Source organism: Stenella coeruleoalba (assembly GCF_951394435.1).
Source record: "Stenella coeruleoalba genome assembly, chromosome: 4".
NCBI lineage: Eukaryota > Metazoa > Chordata > Mammalia > Artiodactyla > Delphinidae > Stenella > Stenella coeruleoalba.
The window spans coordinates 37,971,309-37,994,395 of record NC_137149.1 but is presented as its reverse complement, the minus strand read 5'-3'; the positions used below and the strand labels follow the sequence as shown (position 1 = coordinate 37,994,395).

The window sequence follows — 23,087 nt, the reverse complement described above, 5'->3', positions numbered from 1 at the left end:
AACCCCGAGGCATTCTGGATCTTCCAGGGCGACATTTGCATTGGTTTAAATGCAAATGTTGCGATTGCTGCAAACCTCTGTCGGGAGAACTCAAGGGAGGCCTCACTAAGGCCGGCGCCTAGCGCTACATCGAGTCCTCGGAGATCTCGTCCAGCCCCCGACGCTGACGCTCCCACTCCCGGGACACTAAAGAAACAAAAGCAAAGCAGCACAGCGCGATTCTCTCAGGAGTGGGGTCAGGGGGGAGGGCGGTCCGCGGTCCGGAGGCGCCCGGGCTACTTCCCCGACGGCCTGCAGAGCGCTGGGCCGCCCGTGCGCCGGCGCGGGGTAGAGCTCTACACATGCAGAGCCACAGAGCAGCGACTCCACAGGCCGCCGGCAGTACTGCAGCACGGGGCGCTGGCGGGCTGGGCGGGGCGGGGCGGGGCGGGGGCGACGTCCCGGCGGCCTCCCAAGGCTCTACCGACCGCGCATGACCGTTGCGCTGCTCGCAGCTCCTGGCCTAGCCCACCGCGGTGTACCGCGGCTCCGGAGGCGGCGGCGAAGGCCGTGGAAGCCGGCAGCGCTGGGGAAGGAGGCAGCGCCACAGGTAGGCACGAGGCGGCTGGGATCTGAGCCTAACCCCAGGCGCCCTCCGCCCCGACAACCTCCATCAATGGTTGCCCCAGTTACTCCCTTACAGTTGAGAAAAGCGTCTCAGAGACCCGCAGTAAGTTGCCCAATGCCACACAGCCGTTACAGATGAGTAATGGGACCGGGATTCGACTCTGCAGCCTCCACTCCCTGCGCCCCAGGACTGGGAGGATAGCTGAATTTGGGTATTTGTGCTTGGAGACTTTGGGCAAGGAGGCCTTTGTCCCACTTTAACAGATGAACAAACTAAAACTAAGGCTCAAACTTACTAGACATTTTTGAAATATTTCAAAATGTTCAAAAACAAAAAAGCCGCTTCCTTGGGTCTCCTGTTTATTCATGGCCTTTATGTGCCTGGAATTTACATGTCTTTGTCCTCACCCCTCCTCCTCAAACACTAGCACGAAGTTCCTGACCCGGCTGTTAGAGACCTGGCCCTTTCCAAGGCAAAATGGGGTCAGGTACCTTTCTCTGAGACACTGGCAGAATCTGAGTTAATGGCTCCCTAAGATCCCAGGGTTTGTAAGCGCCTAGGATGATCTAAATCTACACCGCCCTTCCTTCTTTCTCAAACACCCCCAGCCTGTGCCCATCTCAGGGTCTTTGCCCATGCTCTTCCCTGTGTGTAAAGCTCTTTTCCATCCTCCTGTGCTGGGCCCTACTCATGGCTTAGAGTTCAATTTCAGAGCCTCTTTCATTGAGCCTTTCATACCATCCTCTCTCTTGCTTTGCACTCCCTTCCACATCACCCCACCCAGTTTTATTTCACCCCCGCCGGCCTCTAGCACTCCCTAATATTAATTATATATTCCATTAACTGTTTGAGATCTACAGCCCCCAACAAAATGAATGCTCCCAGAAAGCAGAGCCTTATCTTTTTCCTTACTCTATCCTCAGATGTAGCCTGCACCTGCACTAAATAGGCACTCAACAAATGTTTGTTGAATGAATAAGTAAGCTGCCAGCCCTTACCCTCAATGCCTGGTCTTGTTCACATGTCTTCCCTCCTCTCTCCTATATGTTAGGCAATCATATCTGGGAGCTTGTATTAGTTTCTTAGGACTGCTATAACAAACAAATTTATTGTATCACAGTTCTGGAGACTAGCAGTCTGCAGGGCCGGGGTCCTTCTGCAATCTATATGGAAGATGCTTTCTTGGTTTTTTTTTTCAGCTCTGATAGCCCTAGGCATTCATTAGCTTGTGGCAGCATAACCCCAATCTTGGCTTGTCTTCACCTGGCCCTTTTCTCCCTGTGTGTCTCTGTTTTCATATGACCTTCTCCTCTGAATCTCTTCTCTTCTTTTAAGGATACCAATCTTATAGGATTAGGGCCCACCTAATGATGTCACCTTAACTACCTCTGCGAAGACCCTATTTCCAAATCAGTTGCATTCACAGGTGTGAATTCCCATTTCCATTCACTGGGCTTTAATATCTTTTGAGGGGATATAACCCAACCTATAACAGAGGGTGATCCATGGAACACTGAAAAGGGATTTAGGCAAACTAAGCTGGAGGATGGGGAAGAAGACAGGAAGGGTAGCCCTAAGTATAGGACTTCAAGGGTTTCTACAGGAGTGGCTTCTATCCCTCCCTGCTTGGCCCTTTTCCAGGCTGTAAACACCCCATTTCCAGACCCTCCACAAAGCATTGTACCTCACTGATTGGGCTCCTGAGAAATATAAATCTGTCAGAACTATGCTAAGCCTGGACCTGCCTTCTGCTGTTTAATGCTGACAATTGCTTGTGAGGTAGGTCCTATTCTTCACTGAATTTTACGGGAGAAACTGAGGTTCAGCCAGGTTAGGGAGCAAGCTCACAACTTGTGTGTGCTCGAAATGTATAACCAGCTCTAACTCCAGAGGCATTTCCAGGAGATCCAGAGGTACTCTTTTGTCAGTTCTATGTGACTCAAGAGGGCAGAACTGTAATGCATGAGTGTATGTTACACGGAGAGGCAATGATTTGGGCTAAATTTCAAGAAAAATTTTTCTAACGCTTAAAATTAACAGTTTTTCTGATTTGGCTCATTTTGCCACCAGAGATTTTCAGGCAGTGGCCATTTTAGATTCTCAATGCCCTTCCCAAACCCACCGCACTCTTGAGGGTGACTTTGAACTCTCTGCTCCATTCTCTCTGTTATGAACTGGACATAAGTGTAATTTTCCGAGAAGAGCTCCACTAGCTTCTCTGAGCCCTAGGAGATAGAGAACCAGGAAGCGCCCTTATCAGCAATGACTGTGGCAGCATAGCACAGGGGTTAGACCTGGTGTCGGTGTTCCATCCCTGGGTTGTCATTCTCTCTGCCCAGCTCTTGTTATTTCAGTGGTGGGCATTTTTGTCCACTGCTGGTCCTGTGGCTGACACTGTCATCCTGAACTCCACTTCTCCGTGTTGAAAAACTGTCCCAGCCCTGCATCTCCTTCCTGCATCTGGCCCATGTCTATGCACCCTGACCTCTGGCCTCCGACAGGAAGGTGCTGGAAACCAGCCTTGCTCCTTCCGGAGCCTTGAAATAAACTTTTGGCTGTTTTTCCTGAAGAAACTTCTCTCCTCTGCCATAATCTATTCTTAATAGGAAGAAATTGCATTTTGTAGGGAGCGGCATCCGAGTCACTCAGTAGGGGGACTCTAGCAATGCGGTCCACTTCTTTCCTTAGGGAGGGGTCTATTCTAGGTATATTTTCCTTCTGGAAGGTCGAAAGTGAGCAGGGGGGAGTGGTTCCCCCCACACACGGTACTAGAGTCCAAGAAGCAAGAGAAAATGGTGGCATTACGTAAGCTCACTCCATCTCCAGGTTCTCCCACAATCACTGTCTCGTCCGACCCTCGAAACAACCTACGTGGTAAATAAGGCTCTGGGCTTCAGGTCTGATCTTCCCCCACCTTTAAAAGTGAAAATATTGAGACTCCGAGAGGTCAGAGGACTTCCTCGCCCAAGGTCGCGCAGGCTTGTAAAGGAGTCAGGAGAGTTGGGATTCGAACCTGAGTCTTCAAGGTCATTTCGTTCACTGCTGCTTTCAAAAGAGAAAGAATTTGGACGCTGGAGATCTGAGCTCCTTTTCTGCTCCTGGACTTTAAGCTCCACAAGGGCAGGGAGCAAAGACCCCCTCCGCTTGGACCCAGCGCGGGCACACAGCAGGGGCCCACCACCGCTCTGCTGGGCCAACAATGGAAGCAGAATCAGTTCTTTTGCAGGGAGGCCCCGGAGCTTGCGGACATCCAGGCCAAGCATGGACATTGTGCGCAGTGGATGTGGACGCGTTCGGGCGAGCTCTGAGTCCAGGACCAGGGCTCGGCTGGGTCTTGGGCTCCGCGCCGCGCTGAAACCTGGTGAGGGCGGGCGCAGCTTTAGGGACCTCGGGCGCCAGCTGCGCTCCAGCCGAGCCTCTGCACGCACACTGCGCACGCGCGGCGCCGCCAGGCTCCGCCCCCCGAGTAGGGACCTACAGCGGGCGGCCGTGGAGGCGGCAGCGGTGGCCTGCGGCCGGCGGTGTAGACGCCCCTTCCCGGGACCCGGACCCGGCTCGGTGAGTGGCTGAGTGGGAGGACTAGGGTGCCGGGTCCGCGTGCGCGGGGCAGGCGGGGCCGGGCGGGGCCGGGGTGCGGAGGGGTGGCGCGGGGCCGTGCGGGGCAAGGACAGGACGAGGCCGCGCCGGGCAGGCAGCCGGGGCCAGGTGGTGCGGGACTCGGCCCCGCGTGCCCGAGCCGCCGGCCGGCGTCTTGGCAGGAGGACCCGGGGCAGACGGGTCTCGGCAGCGGGCCCCGGGCTGGGTGCGGAAGAGAGGGCGGCGGCCTGGAGGGGAGGGGAGGGGGCGCCGGGCCGGGGGTGGGGGGAGGGGACGCCCGGCAGGGGGCTCTCGCCGGGCCGGGGACAGGGAGTACGGACCTCGGGGTCCGGGGGTGGCGGCGGGTGCGCAGCCGGCGACCCCCGCTCGACCGCCTTTGTGCCGCGGCCGCGACCCTGTAGGCTCGCCCGAATGCGCCGGGTCGCGACCCTTGGCGGCGGCGTCCGGGCTGCGGGACGGCCGGTGTGGAGCCGCCGAGCCCGGCCTCCTCCGCCCGCCCCCAGCGTTTTAAATGATGCATCTCCTGGGAGAGTTCCTACCGGTCGGCTCCGAGCAGGAAGTGTCGTCAGGAGGCCATTTTTAAAGCCTCCTGAGGGCCTAGGAGGTCAGCGTTGACGTGGGCCGGTTTTCAGTGGTTAGAAGAAACCCCTGCGATCCCTGGAAGGGGCCCGGACGACCCCTGGGGACGAGGCTGTAAACCCACTGTATCCGCGCCTTCCCTTCCTAGCAGCCGCGCTGTGAGACGTGGACGGCCTTGGATAACGTGTACCGTCGGTGTGTGTGCCAACAATAAACTTGAAAACCAGACTGGCATTGTCTTTCCTTGGGAGTTTTGGGGCATGTGCCCGGGGATGGGCTTGCCCATCTTTTGGTGGTGAGGGTGTAAAGGGAGGATAAAGATGAAGGTGTGACTCGGTTCTAAATGCTGATGTCACTCTTTGTGGGATCTCCCCCATCTCAGCTGCCCTTTTATCTTGTTGCCTTGGGGTCCTTGGGCAGTTTGAGGCCAGGAAACCACGCAGGGTGCAAAAGAATGAAAATGCCTAAATCGGAAAGGGAAAGCCAAAGGAGAGAATGAAAGAAAACACTTAAATTCCTCTATATATGTTGGTTATTCCGTGTAGCCCGTGAAAATACGCTTGATTTTAAAAACTGGGATAATGAACAGTTGATCAACCTAACATGAAAAATTAGAAAGTGAAATACTGAGCACTGTGTCCTGATTAAAAACAAACGTCTACACAGCTCAACTGTTGTGTTGGATCCCTTAAACATTATCCCTTAAGCTTAGAATTGAAGTCACCAAGAGTGAGAAAACCGTGGTCTCCAGGAGCAGGCAGTACTTCCTATAAAAGAGCAGAGAGAATCAGAATGTATTTCTTTATCTCTGTCTGAGTCAGGTATGCAAAGTTCATTCCAACCCCTGATGTGTGTGCACAGCAGGAGATACTGGCCCAGCAATTGGCGATTTAAAAACCAATATCCCAATATAGTCTATTTAGGTAGAATACAAATGTTTGGCTTTTTTAAGTTATATCGACGTTATTTTTAACCTAGGATGCATTTTTTAATTTTTTTTTTCTTTCTTAATCTTGGATCTAACATAGCCTTGTAAAATAACACTTTTGTAGGTGTCCAGTTTTGTTGTGCTGTTAAACATTCATTGTAAGGTGCGTTGTGAAAACAGACAAAGGAGGGCATTATTTTATTTATTGGGCCTCCTCCCTGATTTTTAAAAATCCAGTAATAGCAATTAAAAAACACACATCTGTCTACTGGTCTATTTGCTTTAAAGGAAGGGGATCTGGACCAGTTTAAGAGGAAAAAAAAGAACAAAGAACATTGTTATTGTCGCCAGGAAGGCTGATGTTTCTTTCATTCATTGACTCCATTCAGCCAGTGCTCATTGAGTGCCTTGTGTGACCAAGCCCTGTGCTGTTGACTGTGATAAACAGGGTCCTCACCGGTGATGTTTCTCAGTCTTGATTGTTCTCAAGCTGCCGGGCATAGACTGCATTTTCTTTGTTCACATATTCAGACTTGGCCAGCTACAATCTCCATGTTCCATCCTGGGAGTGAAAGTGGCTAGAGCCCCCCAGATGGAGACATCCTCATCATAGGGTGGGGAGTGGGGAGGCATCAGAATCACCTGCGAAGAATTTAAGGCACAGGCCCTGAGCCCACCCCAGCAAAAGGACAATCTGATTCATTCATTCACCTGAGTCCTGGGAAGCCTTTCTGCCCTTTTCTTTTAAGCTCCCTTGCTTGAGAAGCACTTTGGGGGCTCATTCCCCTTATTTTCTAGAAAAGTGCATGAAGAAACCAAGGCTACACGGGCCCAACACTTAAACCCAAGTGTCTGGCTTCTGTTGCAGGGCCCTTTGTGCGCTGCCTTGCTGCCTCCCAGGGTTCTGAGCGTAGAAGCCTATGCCAGGGCCTGAGGTTGACACCGGCTGGGACTCGGTGCCTGAGAAGAGAAGGAAGAGCCCATGGGACTTTCCGTGCTTTTGACTCAGTCAGCAGCTCAGTGGCTCCGGGCAGGCAGTAAGAACAGTGCCCAACTATGACTGCCCTCACACAGCAGGGTAGCAGAAAACACAGAATTTAGTCTAGATGCCAGCTGACCAACTCCATGACCTCAGAAAAGCCACAGTATCTCCAGATCTTACAAGAAGCAGGTAATTGGAGGTAATTGGTACTTTGAGGAGTAATGGATGTAATGTATGAATCTGCCTTCTCACACACCCCTTCCACCTGACTTGGGCCACGGTGCTCCAGGATTGGCAACACAGCCAGCCACTGAGAGCATCCCGATCAGGTCACTAGTGTAGCATTTACCACTTTACTGAAACCACCCGTTCCCCTCTCTCCATCTCCTGATCACACTCCTTAGAGACAGCAGCCTGCGGCGGGTGTCGGGTAAACAGCCCTGGCTCATGCCCATTGTACTCACACCATGCCAGGCGCATTTCAGTTTCCAAGAATCTGCAGAGTGGTTACTGCCCTTACACACTCCACAGACACAGCATCAGTGATGATGTTTCCAAGGTCAAATGGCTAATAAGCAAGGGTAGGAGCCAGAGTCTCCCTGCCTGCTCACACCATTACAGTTCAAGGCAGTGGCCTTGCCTCCCCTCCAGGCACCCAAGGGTGGATTGGATTGGTATATAAAAGATTGCATAGGAGTGCTGATAATGGCCCTGGCCATTCCCCCATATGCTCCTCTCTACCTGTAATGTCCGGTAGTGATTCTCAACCTTGGCTGCACATTAGAACCACCTGGGAAGCTTTTAAAACTCCCAAAGCCTTCCACCCAACACAGTGGAGCCCAGGCATCATTATTTTTAAAGGTCCCCAGGTAAATTCTCTGTGCAGGAGGGTGACTAAACATCATAGGGACCTCTTTAAATAAGTTTAACATCCTGAACATATTATGACGAGTTGATTACCTTAATTCAGCCAAGGTTAAGAATCACTGATTTAGAATTATCTCAATTCTTCTTTGTTTAATTATAGTTTTTATTAAACTCTTGCTCCATTTCTTCTACAAAATTTTGATTTTAAGGCAAAAGTGGGGGGGTAGTACAAAGACACATTTGTCCTTCATTTTTATCACCTTCAGAGGCCTGAAGTTACTAGGTGTGTTTAGTAACATAGAATTTTGTAATATTGCTTTTGTAGTACTACCTTGTTTTTACCTTTTTTCAAAAATGCTAACAAGAGCATATTTGCCTCTTAAATTTTTTTCCATGTATAGAACTGTAAGTCTTAGACTTTAAAAACTCTAGCACTAGTCATGTTCTTTCTTTAGAAATGTTGTCTCTTATTTAAACTATTAAAAAAAAGCTATAATAATAACTTCCTTTGTTCTCTGGTGTAGTTCCAGTTCACGTGCTCAGAAGTGTCATTCAGTCCCAAGGTAACTCCCTTTGTAGACTGGAGGGTGGGAGAGAAGATCCTCACCTCCAGCCAGAGCACTCAGCCAGAGAGACCTTTATCTCATTAGGCTCGTTTGTTAAACTAAGATTCTGCTTCTCTGGGATTACTGGACTCTTCTACATTGGAAGGAATCTTAAACAGAAAAATGTTGACTTATTTGTTGTCAAAACATGTAGTTTGCCTGCCCAGCATAAGGCTACCTGCTAGCTGCATTATACCATTTCCTCACATCAGCCATGTAAATCAGGCATTATTCCCATTTTACAAGTGAGGAAACTCAGGCTCAAAGAGGTTGAGTCCAGAATGACACGGCTTCTAAGTCAAAAACGTTGGTTTCAAACCTTGCTCCTGAGACCCCAAGGTGATTGCTCTTTTCACTCTATTGCACTTTTCATCTGGAAAGCTGAGGAATCAGAACAGGGGCTCTTGTTCAGCCTTCTTGCCTCTTTGTGTGCTGCAAGCATTACGCTTGGTTTCAGAAGGAAATCTAAGATCTCAAAGGTGTACATTTGTCAGCAACATTTGGAAGTATTTTTTGCCATCAAGACGGCCATCAGTTTTCAGTTCAGTCATTTCAAGTGCAAGATAGATTAGCAAAAAGAAAATACTTCATTGATGTTTTTCATTGTTTAGATCTATTTACCATTCAGTTCAATTCTGATTCTTTGTAATTGTCTGGAAAAGTTCTCGCTGAGTGAGGCAACCGTTTCTTCTTAAATACTAACTTAACTGGAGAAACGTTGGCAGTTTACATACCTAATGTTGCATTGTTTCACTGATCAGGTATCACTCGTTTACATGCTAATGGTCATTTAGGGGTAGAATGTTTTAAAATTTTGGTTACTAGGAAACGTTAGTTAGACTAGCCTTTGCTATCTGTGGCTAAACAGACAAAAGGAGCAGAGAGAATTTTGGAGTGCATGTGCCACCAGACTGAGGGCTTTGCATGCATGATCCTAGTTTGCTTCTCCTGATTACCCTCTAAGTTTGATGATATTAAAGCCTATTTCCTTTCCTGACGATAAGTAGAGAGAAATCACTTGCTTAAGGACCCAGCAAATAAGGGGCAGAATCAGAGTTTAAACGACAAACCTGCCAACTCCATTTTCCCTCTGCTCCTCATGGGTGGAGCAGCTATACATTCCTGCCCTAGCTGTGGATATGGTAGAAGCCACAATGCAAAGATTTCTGGAAGAGCTTCCTAAATTTGCTTCAGTGTCCAAAAGATACAGTCAGTCAACTAAAATTTGCTGAGTTTGCTGGGCATCTCTCATGAACAAAAGCTGGATGTGATGATCCATGTAGCATGCACATGATTCAATTGTCCAGCCACTTTTTTTAAACTTTTCTCATTAACATCTGGTGTGGGGACACATTCATTTGCTACAGGGGTAATTCACAGTTCAACTGGGCTTGGAGAGGAAAAGGTCGTTCGGTAACTATCAGTAGATTATATGTAAACCTAAGTTGTAATGAGCACTCTTGTAGTTAAAGCATCTTTTCCATGGTGATTATAATCATCTGTTGGCCCCTTTGCCACTAAGGCAAGGTGGATGGTTTGGCCCTAGAGGTAAATTATCTTTTAGACTGTGCAGCCAAGCAAGTATAATTAAAATTATAAAATGAGATTCACTGTGTATTCCAGAAAAAGCAATTCCCAGGCAGCAAAGAAGCCTGTATTTTAGCCCCTTGGACTAATTATGTGATAGGCATTATTTCTTCTATTTTCTTCATAAAAAAGGGAGAAGAATACTCTTAATAGTTTTATGTGTAAGTAACTTATATAAGCACTTATAGTCACACTGTCCCATTTAATCCTCACGACAACCTTGTGAGGTAGGTGCTGTTATTGTCTGGTTTACAGGTGAGGATTCAGACGGTTTGCTCCAGGTCAGACATCTAGAAGGCAATGGGGCTGGGATCTGAAACCCTGTAATCTGACTCCGCAATCTGTAGCTTTAAACACTATTTTCCTGCTTACTGCTCTTCTGATTCTGTTGAGCACTTGATGTTTTCGGTATTTAGAAGTCAAATGCTTCCTTTTTAATAAAAACTTACACAACCTTCATGATTTTTATAGCCCTAAATGTCACTGGTTTCTAACAAACTGTTTTTCTCCATCTGTCCCCATGATAAATTTTTAAGAAACCAGGTCAGGTAAGCTCAGAGGCAGAAGGAAAACCCACCAGTAGTGGATGCTGCCCTTAGGCTTTTTCCCCAGAAAAGACAAGACTCAGTCTAGAGGAAGCACATTTGTCACACATTGTGCCCCTCCTCTCTGTGTGTGGAAGCCGCCTTTGTCTGATGCTGGAGATAATTCTGCGTTAAAAAGCTCACTTTTTGCTGTTTAAAAGCAGACAACTTAACATTAAGTAGCTATTTTATTATTGTGTCCAGAGTTAATAATATTAAGTATTTTCTGTGTTTTCGAGAACCTTCCTAAATGAACTTTAAAAAATGTACGTCTCTAGTTCTAGGAGGTCAGATGCAGAGGTTTTGTAACAGGTGTTGTGAGTGTGGAAGGTAGGTGATCACCGACGCTGGTGTTAATCCTGATTGATTAGTGCCCCCAGCACCTCGCACACACACGGCCCTTTATCTACAGTGTTTCATGTAATCCTTGGTCATCAGTCCACTGGACAGTAATCTGCCAAGAGGACCCAGCTTCACAGGTGGTTGTACATGAATGTGAACCAGGGAGAGAAAGGTGTATGGAGGGAACAAGGTCTTGGGAGCCCATTTACTCAGGTGTGTCCAAGTATAAATGCCAACATCAAAGCCATCTGAGTTCTTATGTGCCACTGCGTCCATTTACCGCTGTCTTGGGGTGCTACATCTGAGATCTTTTTCACCCACAACTAGCTCCACATGTTGCAGTGGCCAAAGAGACCTTTGTCTGCTTGTTTTGAAGAAGCCTGACATCTTTGTCACCTGGACGGAGGGAAGTACCAAGGTAGAAACATGCGTTATTTTGAGAACGGTTTAAAAGCCAAGAAGGCACTTTCAAACAGGTGATGTAATTGGGTCATGGCCTAGTGTCTTGCCTCCCTGTTAAACTGCATTTGCTAATCACAGCCTCATGCTTCATATTGACACTTGTTTCTGTGGATTCCTAATTCAAAATAACTGCTGAGATGGTTTTGCAGAAGCACCACCAGGAGGCTTCTGCATTACCGAGGCACCAAGCGGGCTTGGTTAGTTCTCTAGAGAGAGTTCTCCTGCAGCAGGATGCTCTCCTCTTCTTGCTAAGGTATGTGATTTTATCGTTCAGTCTGAGATTGCAAGTCTTCAGTTCCAGGAGGAATGACACCTCCAAGTTTTAAAAGGATTTGGAGAGAAAATGGCAAAACTGCCTTTTGTGATTTTTTTTTTTAAAAGAGCTGGTAAGCAGGTTGTACCAGGCAAGTAAGTTACTTTCTTTTCTTTCCTCCCCCTCTTTTCTTTTTCCCTCCCTCCCTCTTTCCCTTCTTACCTCTTCTTCTCTTCCTTCTTTTCTCTTCTTCTTCTTCCTCTTCTCTTCTTCTCCCTCAGGATTATGAGGCTGGTAGATCAGATGTGTACATATCGGCTGGTACGCACCTCTTGTGAACAGAATTGAGACAGGAAAGGAGCAGATTAATGACTGGTCTATCAGGGATTAAGTTGTTTGTAGCTCCAAGGTCAGGATATAAGGAAGTTACAAGAAGGTTGGTTTCAGTTTTATTTAAGGGTAAATTCTGGCCAGTAACAACTATGTGAAAATAAAATTAGCTGCCCGAAGAGAGAAGGAGTTTGGCTCATGGTAGTATTAGAGCATCAACTGCATGACCAACTGATGAAGATGTTTTAAAGGATTGAAATGTTGCCGGAAGTTTCAACCAGTGATTTCTGATGCTGGCTTTTCATCAGAATCATATGGAGTCCTTTTACAAACCATAAATGTCTCTTCTCCTTCCCTCTCCCACTAAGATTTAGATTCATGAGCTTTGGGATGAAGCCCAAGAATGTCTATTTTAGCTCTGATTCTGCAGCTCCTCCAGATTCAGGAACCACTGGACCAGATCCCCTTAAAGCTGCTTTTCAGCCTCTGCATTCCTTGGGCCAGTGGTTTTCTTAGGCTCTGGTTGCAGCCATTGCTTCTTCTATTTTAGCAGGACGGAGATGCCCACTTGAACATGTTGACAATAGTAGCATTTTTAGATGATAAAAAGTCTGCAACTTCAGGGCTAAGCATTCATCTATGTGAGCACAGATGAGTGAGCAGATACAAATGGGTGGCTGGCTTGAGGTCACTTCATTAGTGCAGAAGTTCTGGGTATCACTTCTGTCTCCTTTCACTAAAGCCAGTTTACAAATCCAGAAAGTGAAGTGCGTCAGCTTCTCCCAGTGACTCATTTGAAAGCTCTGCCTGCTGTATATGTACCAGGAGTACAGAGGAAAATGACCGTCCTTGTCTTTGCCCATGCCTGTCAGTTTGCAGTTTGAGGCATCCACATGTCCTGTCCTGTGCACAGTCCCCCTGCATAGGTGTGTGTTTGAACATTGAGGGGATAGGTTTGCACCTTGCAACCCCACAGGCCTCTGCCCGCTTGGTGTGTATTACATACACACTTGGGTGGGGCAAGTCTGATTGTGTCCCTAGGTGCTTGTGATTGCATGCTGGGAGTTGTTTTTGAAAGGAGGCAACTGTCTTTTGCAAAAGCAAAATAGGAAAAGATACTACTGCAAAAGAAAATAAAGATTGTCATCAATGTGGTACGTTCTTACGGTGCTTTCCAAAAATGTTTTTAAAGGCAGGTTGTATGCTAGATCTGGATACGCAATAATTGTTTCTCTCCACCCCACAGCAAGACCTTCTGCTCCCCCAGGTCGGCCTTTCAGACTTACTTTGTACAGCTCTTGGCCTGTTAGCAGGGTGCCAGAAGGAAGCTGCTAATTCCCATTCGTATCGCTGCCCATCGTTGAACAAGCACTTATTGAGGCCTCTGTGCGCCTCTTGACATTCAGGGAAGTGTTTTAAAATTTTAAAAGTGTTGTCTTGTATTCTTTAGCGTTTTAGTCATCATGGCAGGACTGTGGAAGAGGTTGGATAAGTATCCGTAATTCTTATTGCCAGATGAAAAAACTGAGGCTCAACAGGTTGAAAGTGGTTTTTTTAAGGTCATAAAAGAAAGGCTTTTAGCAGGTCCCAAACTGGAATGGTTTTTGTTTAGTTCTGTGTATTCTGAAAAAAGAATACATAGTTACAGATAATTACCTATCTTTATGTACAAATCACTGCATCACACATATTGTGGTATTGGCTCTAGAAAACAGGAGCTGCATTCCAGGCCGCCTTTCTCCCTCCCCTGTGTCCTTGCTGCCATGGTTTCACCCTCTGAGACTCCGGTCCCTGTAGCCGCCGGAGGCAGTGGCTGGAATATAGATCAGATCATGTCATGTTCTGTTGCTGCTCCAGTCTCTCCCCGGGTCTCCTCCTCACGTGGGGAGAAGCCACATCCTTATGATGCTGCACCATAGATCTTCCCCTGACCAGTACCCTCCGCCCTTCCTTGCTCATTGCCCCCCAGCCTCAGCCTCCTTGCAGTTACTCAAGTGCTCCAGGCCCACTTCCCACAGAGCTTCCCCCTCCCTCAGCTTGAAACGCCCTCCTCCCAGGCTGCCCCGAGGTCTCTGCTCCAACATCAGCTTCTCTTGAGGCCCTTCCTGACTCTCCACACCCCAGCCCTACAACTTCATCACATAGTTACACCCTGTCCCCCTTGCCTGGCTTTATGGTTTGTTTTCCCCAGTCACTTGCCACCATCTGCCAAATAAATATACAGTTTGTCTTCCCTCTCTGTACCATTGTGAGAGGAGGGACGGATTTGCTTCTGGTCACTGCCCTGTAGCGCCTAGAACAGTGCCTGACACCTGATAGATGCTCAGTAAGATGTTGAAGGAATAAGTATTTGTCTACCTAGTATTGTCAGGATAGTATTGTCTTCTTACCACTTGTGAACGCAAATGGGGCACATGAGAGAGAGAGTTGGGATCCACCCCATAACATAGAAACAAATGGACACCTGAGCGGGAACCCTGGCTCTACCACTGGTAAACTTGTGTGTTTAGAAACTAAAATGCCAGCCTCCTAAGGTTTTAGTGAGGCTGTTATGAAATTATACCTGTGAAGTTGCTAGAATGCTCTCAGTGACCCTTAAAAATAACTCACTCAGCAAAGGCTATTCTGAATGACTGCCATGATTACCCCAGTATATCTATGTTTATGGTTGGCCTAAAGTAATGACTTTTAGAGGGGCGGAGTTTGAAAATGTTTTCAGTTTAGGCTGGTTATTTGCCAGTTCTGTTGTACTGTGTATCACTGTGTTTCAAGATAGTAGGTCAAGATTTAGCATAAAATCCCCAAGATCAGTGAAATATTAGGGTAAATTTGGAAATACGTTAGCTAAACCTTAAGTTCATGTATTAATGATGCTTTGTGATATCATTTTTTCCCCTTTAGTGTTGCCTGGAATATCAGAGAATTGGAAACAGTCATATTTTGGGATCATGACCTACTCTGGTGGTTTGTGAAAAAAGATAATACGTTCCTGGGAAGCCAGCTACAAAGTATACTGAAGGATGCTTCCTAAGAGTTTTATCATGTCTTTCTGGATTTCAATGGCCTCTTTTTAGAAATGCAAATGAAGAAGATGAAGGATAGTGGACAGCAGTTATGGACTACACAAGTGGATGACAGACACAGTTCCTTGACCATGTCGCCCAAACAGCCTAATGCTAATCGAGCGACTCGCCCAGATAGACAAGAAGCTCAGACTCTTTTGTATCAAGTCTCTGAGGCAGAGGCTGCCACGATGACCGTTGCTACATGCGTAAAGTGTAAAAGTGTGTACAAGATTCCGCTTCAGGATCTGAAAACGGATACTGGCCAAAGCCAAAAGGAGGACAAATATGTTTGCTTCAAATGCAGCCTAGGTGTGGCCCCTCCCCATTTCCATTTTGTGAATAATCACAGTGCTACTCACATAGGAAATAAACCAGAAACCATCTCAAGTTCTGTCAATAACAAATTTAGGGTAAGGAACTTTAAGCCAGGCAAATACTATTGTGATAAATGTCGATTTTCCACGAAGGACCCTCTGCAGTACAAAAAGCACACACTTCAACATGAAGAGATTAAATTCATTTGTTCTCACTGCAGCTACATTTCCTACACTAAAGGGGAGTTTCAGAGGCACTTGGTGAAACACACAGGCATTTTCCCTTATCAATGTGAGTATTGTGACTATGGTGCTATTAGAAATGACTACATTGTCAAACACAGGAAGAGAGTCCACGAGAAGGCTGGTGGAAAACGGCTGCCCAAAACCATTGCCAAGCTGGAGCCAAAAAGAATCAGTGCCTCCAAGCAAAACCCAGAGCTTTTAAAAGCTTCCAGTCCAAGGACTGCGTTTCAAAATAACTTGTCAGATCAGCTTTCAGCGTTCTCCCTCCATTCAAATAAAGACAGAATGCACAACATAATGTTATTACCTGAATCAAAGGAGTACCAAAAAGATGTCGTGTGCATTCCAAATAAAGTGACGCTGTCAGAGCCCAGTGAAGTCAACCTGTTTGAGAACAAAAGTGTGGAGGTGGAAGTGTTATCCCCTGCAAAAGAGCCTGTTCAGCCGGGAATGCCATTAACGGTTGTGGCACCAGCGGAACTAATCATCCCTGCAAACTGTTTAGCCCAGTTGATAGATGTGAAGGTTGTCAATGGAACACAGCAGCTTGTGCTGAAACTGTTTCCTCTGGAAGAAAGTAATTGCCTTGCCGCTGGTGGGGGTGATGGAGGTAATTCTGAACATGTGACTAAAGAGAAAGATTCAGGCGAACAGGAAAAAATGGCTTCTGCAGAACAAACAAAGTCACTGATGATCGAAGGGAATGTTGGAAAACTTGCAGGCATCAATAATCTTCAATCATCAGTTCAGAAACAACTTAAAAACGTGAAGTGGGTAAGGTCTTATGACTTTTTCACCTCAAATTCTAGCGTGTGCAGTGGTGGAGGATCCTTTCTCAACCCTGATAGAGTTGAGGGTTTGCAGAAAAAAGGTTATACATATCCACAAAGAACTGCTCTTCCTTCCATTGCCTTAAAAGGTCATTCTCCATCATCTCTAATAAAAAATGGTATTTTAAGTGGTCTTGGAACTACGTCAAACTCTTTTCCATATAAAGCTGCCTTTTCTTTTACTGAAGATAGAAGAAATTTACACAGTGACTCACAGCAGTTATTTCCTCTTGCTGCATCGCCTGCAACCATTTCCTTCTCTGGAGAAAAGGACTCACTGCCCCTAAGTAAAAAGGACGTGGAATCTAGAAATGAGATCAGTTTTCCTGTAAAAATGGTTCCCCCTAATAGGAAGCTGAAAGATAACCAGACACAGGAACACAAGGCAGTTTCAAATACTGGCCAGATTTCCTCTCAACATAAAAGTGAGTATTTACACATAAATGTAACGGGAGAAGATGGAATCAGACCTCAACAGTCTGGGGATAAACCTTTGGATTTAAAGAATTCTGTAAAGGCTAATGACTCCTTCGAAGGCCCAGTCATCTCATCAGTGTTTTCTCTGAGCTCTGGATCTGAAAACGTCCCTGAGGGCGTTAAGTGGAATAGTTCAACGTCCAAAATAAAGTCAATTGAACTCTTGCGCAGAAAGATAGCCCAGTTAATTGAATCCTGTGGCAAGCCTTCATCTTTGGCTGCAAGTAATGCACATCGTCGTTCTGTAGGGAAGGCATCTAAGGTCACTTCGAAAGCTGCTTCTGAAGGTATTCAGGAAATTAACGTGTCATTTACCAGCACTGGCTATTCTGCAGGTACTCTCCCGAAACCTCAGGATGACGTTGGTATTAATGGACAGCTTACTCATCAGCAGATATATCCGCACCTTGTAGAAGGCAGCAGTGGGAAAACCGAAAGCGGAGTAGCCAGGAAGCCACATTTGGCTCCTCCAGTATTGATCCCGAAGGGGGCTGTGCTGAGGGTTCTTAATTCCTCTGAGAATTCCCACGTTATAGAGGCTACATGTGAAGCACCTGTCAGCATCCCCTGCAGTGAGACACAGTTAATAAAACCCATTCCGTTCTGCCCAGTGAAACAGACAGACTTGGACTTACAGTCTTTGACAAGTGAAAGTGGGCCGGTAGACATGTCCCAGAATCATGATCTATCTCTTTGGGCTAAATCAAGAAAAGAGAGTGCAAATTGTAGCACCATGGTTAAAAAAACTGGACTCCTGCATGGACAGCAAGGAAGCGGTGAAATAAGTAAGCAAGGGAAACTGTTTTCCAGAAGTCTTCCTGTAAGTAAAAATAAAACCAAACAAGTCAACTCATCCAAGAAGAAAAGCAAAATTCAGGCTGATCCCAGCCGCTGTTTCAAGGATCCTTCCATTTTTCAGGTTGCAAGACAACTTCGACTGATAGCAGCTAAACCAGACCAGTTGATCAAATGCCCCCGTCGGAACCAGCCTGTCATCGTGTTAAACCATCCTGATGTCGACTCACCAGAAGTATCCAATGTGATGAAGGTAATAAACAAGTACAAAGGCAACGTCCTCAAAGTGGTCCTATCAGAGAGGACTAGGTGTCAGTTAGGCATCAGGCGGCATCATGTCCGGCTGACCTACCAGAATGTGGAGGAAGCCAATCAGATAAAAAGGCAAATGATGTTGAAAATGAAACTTAAAAAAGTTCATAAAAACAACTACCAGGTGGTGGATTCCTTGCCCGATGACTCATCACAGTGTATATTTAAGTGCTGGTTTTGTGGACGGCTCTACGAAGACCAGGAAGAGTGGATGAGTCATGGCCAACGGCATTTAATAGAAGCAACTAGAGATTGGGATGTTCTTTCTTCCAAGGGCAAATAAGTGAAAAATTGCTCTTGGAAGAAAATTGTTTTTCTTACTTTTAATTGATTCTGGTTTGGTTTGCTTGGTTTTGTGTCCCTCCCTGACTCTAGGATAATACAGACTGCAGGGATGGGAGGTTGGTTCAGTCTTCAGGTCTTCCTGGGAATGTGGAGAGCCTGGCGTCTGAGCCTGGTGACTGGACATCAGAAGGTGTCTGTGGCCCCCGAGGAAGTGCACACAGATTCACGTGTGTGCATTTGTCTGGGGCGAAGGGAAACTTTGAACAGATTTTCAGTGGGATCTGAGACTTCCCTTTGGTCAGCAACCTTTTTCTGCATAGATAAAAATCATTTTAATCCATTCGGAGGGGCAAGTTTAGAATGTTTTACACATGCTCTTTATATAACAAAATGCTACTGAAGAATTAAACCCAGGTCTTGGCGTACACATCCACTTATTTTTTTTTTTTTGCATTAACTCATCTCCTGAATATTTGGTACATAATGGAAAGTATATTTTCTACTTTGTTAGTTATCTTAAGTTTGGTTATAGAAAAGTGGCCCTTCTTTTAAATCCCTCACCCACTCTGCAGTGTTGCTAAGTGTTCTCTGTAGCACAGAGAGTTGGGCTTTTGTTGACCCTTTTAAAGAATAATTCCAAAGGTTGGCCTGAATTTACTACAACAGCAGGTGTTGTTAGGGGAAGAAAGGAACATTTTCAGGCTTTTGCTTTATTTTTAAATACCTTGATTTATGACAGCTGGGGAGGGAATGTGCCTTTTGGGGGGAAAAAAAGGAGAAGAAAGGGTCACAGAGGGAGAATATCTAAAATTATCTCCTGTTTGCCCTTACCACTCTCACAAAAGTCAAGTAAGTCATCAATTTAAAATGTGAATGAACAGGCATCTTTCAACAGAGATAAAGTTTGGGGAGACAAATCAAGATAGATAGGATTGTGACGAAAGTTGTAGCTTTAATGAGACTATCAGTTTTCATTTGGGAACTCATCGCAGACCACGGGTGGAACTTGCACACTGTTTTCTTTCTTCCTTCATCACCAGTGGATCACAGACACTGTTCCCCACCCCTGCCAGGTCTTATCCTGCTCTCCCTTGGTGGGTTTTCTGAACAGGCCCTCCTGTGAAATGAGATAGCTTCCCTGCTCACCTGTCCCTTTCCCTTGCTTGAGGCCCCTTAAGGTTTTCCCTGATGAAAATACTAAAAACAGGCAAGAATCAACAAAATGAACACCTCCCACCACCTCTGTTAAGCTTATAGGAACACTGTCCCTGGTTTTCATCAGTGCTACCAACCTGCTTCTAATTTATCTCAGCCGCAGTCAGGCTTTCCCTGTTGCTCACCTTCCCTGGGAAGCAGCTCCAAGAACACTCCAGCTACCCCTCCGCCAGCAGGAGTCAGGACTGGTGCTGGTCTCCACAGCACCTTCCTGTGCACTAGAAAAAAGCCCACCCTCTGCACCGTTGCGGCTGCTTGGGCAGATGGATGGCTTGACAAAAGCAGCTCAGGCTGGGTTCTAGGCCTCCCTTGCCCACCCAGCGGGGAACCAACCATAACGCAGAGCACACACAGCACAGCTACAAAGCAGCCCCAACTCACGTGTTTTCCTCCCTTTTAAAGACTCCTTCCTTAGGGAATTGAGGGCAGCGAATGAAACTGGGGGCTGTTACATCTGAGAAAGGCGTGAGTGAGATTTCTGTTGTGTTGGGTAGTCAGTTAAGAGACTTCCTGATTTTTCTTTCCACGTGGGAAAGTCTTAGATTATCCTCTGATACATCAGATTGTAATTCTTTGTAGTTGGTTCTCATTACAGATATTCAACGTGGCTTGTGTATAGTTTAATACATGATCATTAAGTTGATTAATTGGTTAGTTTTTATTGAAATTTAAAACTTGGGTTTTTTATATGTGTATATATATATGTGTACACATATATTTTTTACCATATGAAAACTTGCAGTAGCTAATTTTCTGATTTCCTATTTTATAATGAAGTTACGTGGGCTGGAAAAATATAAAACATTTTATATTCTAGAAATAATTTATTTTGGAAGTACATTTTTATAATGGTCTGATCTCATTTTTAGAAAATGAAAGCACAGTAAGTGATGGGTCTGATTTATATGAACAAATGGGAGTAGAAACCCCGGTGGATCATTGCAGTACAGTATTTAGTCCCGGTGCATTTCTAGATGGTGCTTTTTGAGAACTGGATTGTGTGTACCGCTTCAGTACATAAAGGAGAGCATTCTTAAGTTTTATCCATGCGTAGATCTGTTATTCACTCCCCACCCCAGCCCCCATCATGAAAGAAGGCTCTTAAGGTGTTGAGAGGTGAAGAAAAGGCTGTGCTTTATTATTTTTCTCCTTCTATACCTCACTGCTTAGTAGCATCTTTCCTGAAAGGCTAGACCATGACCTTTCAGGAAAGATAACCATGAATCAGGTCAGAGTGTTAAGTGTCAACATGAAACATTTACACTTTGCAGCATCAACTGTTTTTCAAGTATTACCTAAAACTCAGCTTATGTACTTGTACAGAGGAAAATTTTGTGAGTAGAATATGTAGCTAGGCTTTTTGAGATTTCCAGAACTACAGTACTTTGTAAGGAATTCAGAGGGCTCCTGGAAGTCATAAAAAAAAAATGAGAAAGCAAAAAATGGCTGTCTTCCCTATATAAAGAACTTTAGAAAATAGCTTGTTAACATGTAGCTTAATGTCATGAAACGAACAAAATTGGAGAAGGTAGGGGCAGAACTGTGTTGAGTATTTGTCTACTCTTTCTTACCTTGATTTTGAAGGGTCTCTACTCAGTAAATGTTACTCATAGTACTTACTACTAAAGTCATTTCTAACTTATTTTTTAAAATAGGTTTTCTTTGGGGGATAAGAAATGAGACAACATTGTTATATTTATGATATGACAGTGAATTTTTTTTAAAAAAGTATACTCAAAATAGATTCTGTTTTACTCAAGTTTTTATCCCCAGTCCAAAACACTTTGTGAGCCCCACTCATGGGCCAAGTGCTCGTGGTTAAGCTAAACTGAACACAATGTATTAACCCTCAAAAGTTCCATCCCTCTTTCTTAAGCCACCCCAGAAAATGAAGACGTGATGCCACTCAGCCTTTGGAATAACTTTTGAATCTGTTAACGTCAGTATGAGCAGAAAACAAAACATTGCATAACATGTTTTAAGCATTATTAAAAAGTCCTGCATTAACAGTTTGTGTGTCTGCTGCTCTGATTTTGAAACACGTATGTATATAGATAGAGAAGTTGGCATAAATTTTGTTAAATAAAGCAACTATAAAATTTTCTCTGTTCTTTCATTTCAAATGTTAAGCAAGTTGGCTATTAATTATACAGCCTGTCTTGTGTGATATATTTCTGAACCACATAAAGGCATCATTCTACATAATACAGGCGCTTTGAATTCCATAAAGGTATATTTTGAATTTGATGCACTGCTGGTTAACTAAGCATACCCTGAAATGAGGCCAGGTAACTTTGTTTTGCTTTGGCTTACATTCACAAGAGATGAGATGCTGGTTTGGGCAGCAGTGGCGATTTTCATGCCATGGTCATGTCATCAGAGAATGTGTGTGGGTCCTGCCCTCCATGTGTAGCCTCTCAACTAAGTGGGGCTTGGGTGGAAGAGTTTCCAAGTAGTCAGTGAGCCTGCTGGGCCATTTGAGTGTAATTGCATGGCTAATGCCATCTATCCAAATACCATTGATTGTTTAAATCTGATTCTACACATACTTCAGAAGAAAGAGTATGAGGATATTTGGAGAGGGGCATTCAGTTCCTCATCTCATTCCCAGCACCCAAGGAGTCCAAAACAGAAGAGCCTTAGACTTCAGCTGAATATTGGCAAACCCTAAGGAAAAGATAAAGAGGAGATGATAGGAATTGCTGAAATTCACCAATTTGGCTTATTTAGTATCTGAGTTGAGATGAGTCATCCTCTAATCCTATAGATCTAGTCTAACAACTTGTCACCTTTGGCTGGTTATTTAGGGGAGTAGCAATCAGAGAAGGCAGCAGAAGCCTGAAGGGGGATTTGTATCGGCCTGGACTTCAGGGCTGGCTATAGTGTGACTAGAATAGGGGAGGGGCAGAAACTGACTTCAAGGCCAAAGAGCTGGGAAATAGCAGTCACTAATCCACCTTTTATCATTAAGAAAACTTAAGCTCGGAAAGGTTAACAACACCTGATTCACCAGGTTTACATGAAGATGAGTAAAGTAATGGATAGGACCGTGTTTTGGCAGGAAGCACTGATACCCTTTGTATCAGTAAAGCTGATACAAAGGGTATCTGTAAAGCTCTTTGCTTTACAATATATAGAGCCTTTTCTTGCCACAGGTGAGGCTCAGCATGCGTTGCTTTCCTGAGGTTCCAACGTGTATCAGGCATATTCATTGGGATGAGACACCGTATTTGGAGTTAGTCTTAGAGCAGTGCTGTCCAAGAGAAATAATATCCATATATGTAATCTTGACTTCCTACCAGCCACATAAAAGAGTAAAAAGAGCAGATGAGATCAAATGTTTTATTTGACCCAATACATCTAAAATACTATTTAAGCATTTTTCAATCTCAACATAAAATCTATTGATATTTTCTCTAAAAAGAGTGTGTATATAATATATATATATATTCTATATACACACTTTTTTAAAGTCTTCAGAAATCCGGTATATATTTTAAACTTAAAGCATTTTTCAATTCTGATGCTAAATTTTCAGTTAAAATGAGATGTAGTCCTACCAAAACACTTAAGTTGTGTTCAGTGGAAAGAATTTACACTGCCTCAGTTTTTTTAATTAAATTAGAAATTCAGGGAATTCCCTGGCGGTCCAGTGGTTAGGATTCTGTGCTTCTACTGCAGGGGGGAATGGGTTCAATCCCAGGTCGGGGAACTAAGATCCCACAAGCTGCGTGGTGAGGCCCCCCCAAAATTTTTTTTAATAAATTAAAAATTCAGTTCTTCAGTCACCCTAGCCACATTTCCAAGCGTTCATTACCCATATGT

At 45.2% G+C, this 23,087-nt stretch overlaps 1 protein-coding gene across 3 annotated transcripts; it reads left to right on the top strand.

Moving 5' to 3' along the window:
* The first annotated feature begins 457 nt into the window (after positions 1 to 457).
* Positions 458 to 21,438, top strand: ZNF518B (zinc finger protein 518B). 3 transcript variants are annotated; one of them, XM_079920681.1, is made up of 3 exons: positions 4,044 to 4,165; positions 14,625 to 17,475; positions 17,575 to 21,438. In XM_079920681.1, the coding sequence occupies exons 2-3, from the start codon at positions 14,800 to 14,802 to the stop codon at positions 18,043 to 18,045; spliced, it is 3,147 nt and encodes a 1,048-aa protein (XP_079776807.1). In that variant the 5' UTR covers positions 4,044 to 4,165; positions 14,625 to 14,799; the 3' UTR covers positions 18,046 to 21,438. The 3 variants fall into 3 exon arrangements, with proteins under 3 accessions (XP_079776806.1, XP_079776807.1, XP_079776805.1); XM_079920680.1 differs by lacking the exon at positions 4,044 to 4,165 and adding an exon at positions 458 to 589 and having other exon boundaries at positions 14,625 to 21,438; XM_079920679.1 differs by having other exon boundaries at positions 14,625 to 21,438.
* The last annotated feature ends 1,649 nt before the right edge of the window (positions 21,439 to 23,087 follow it).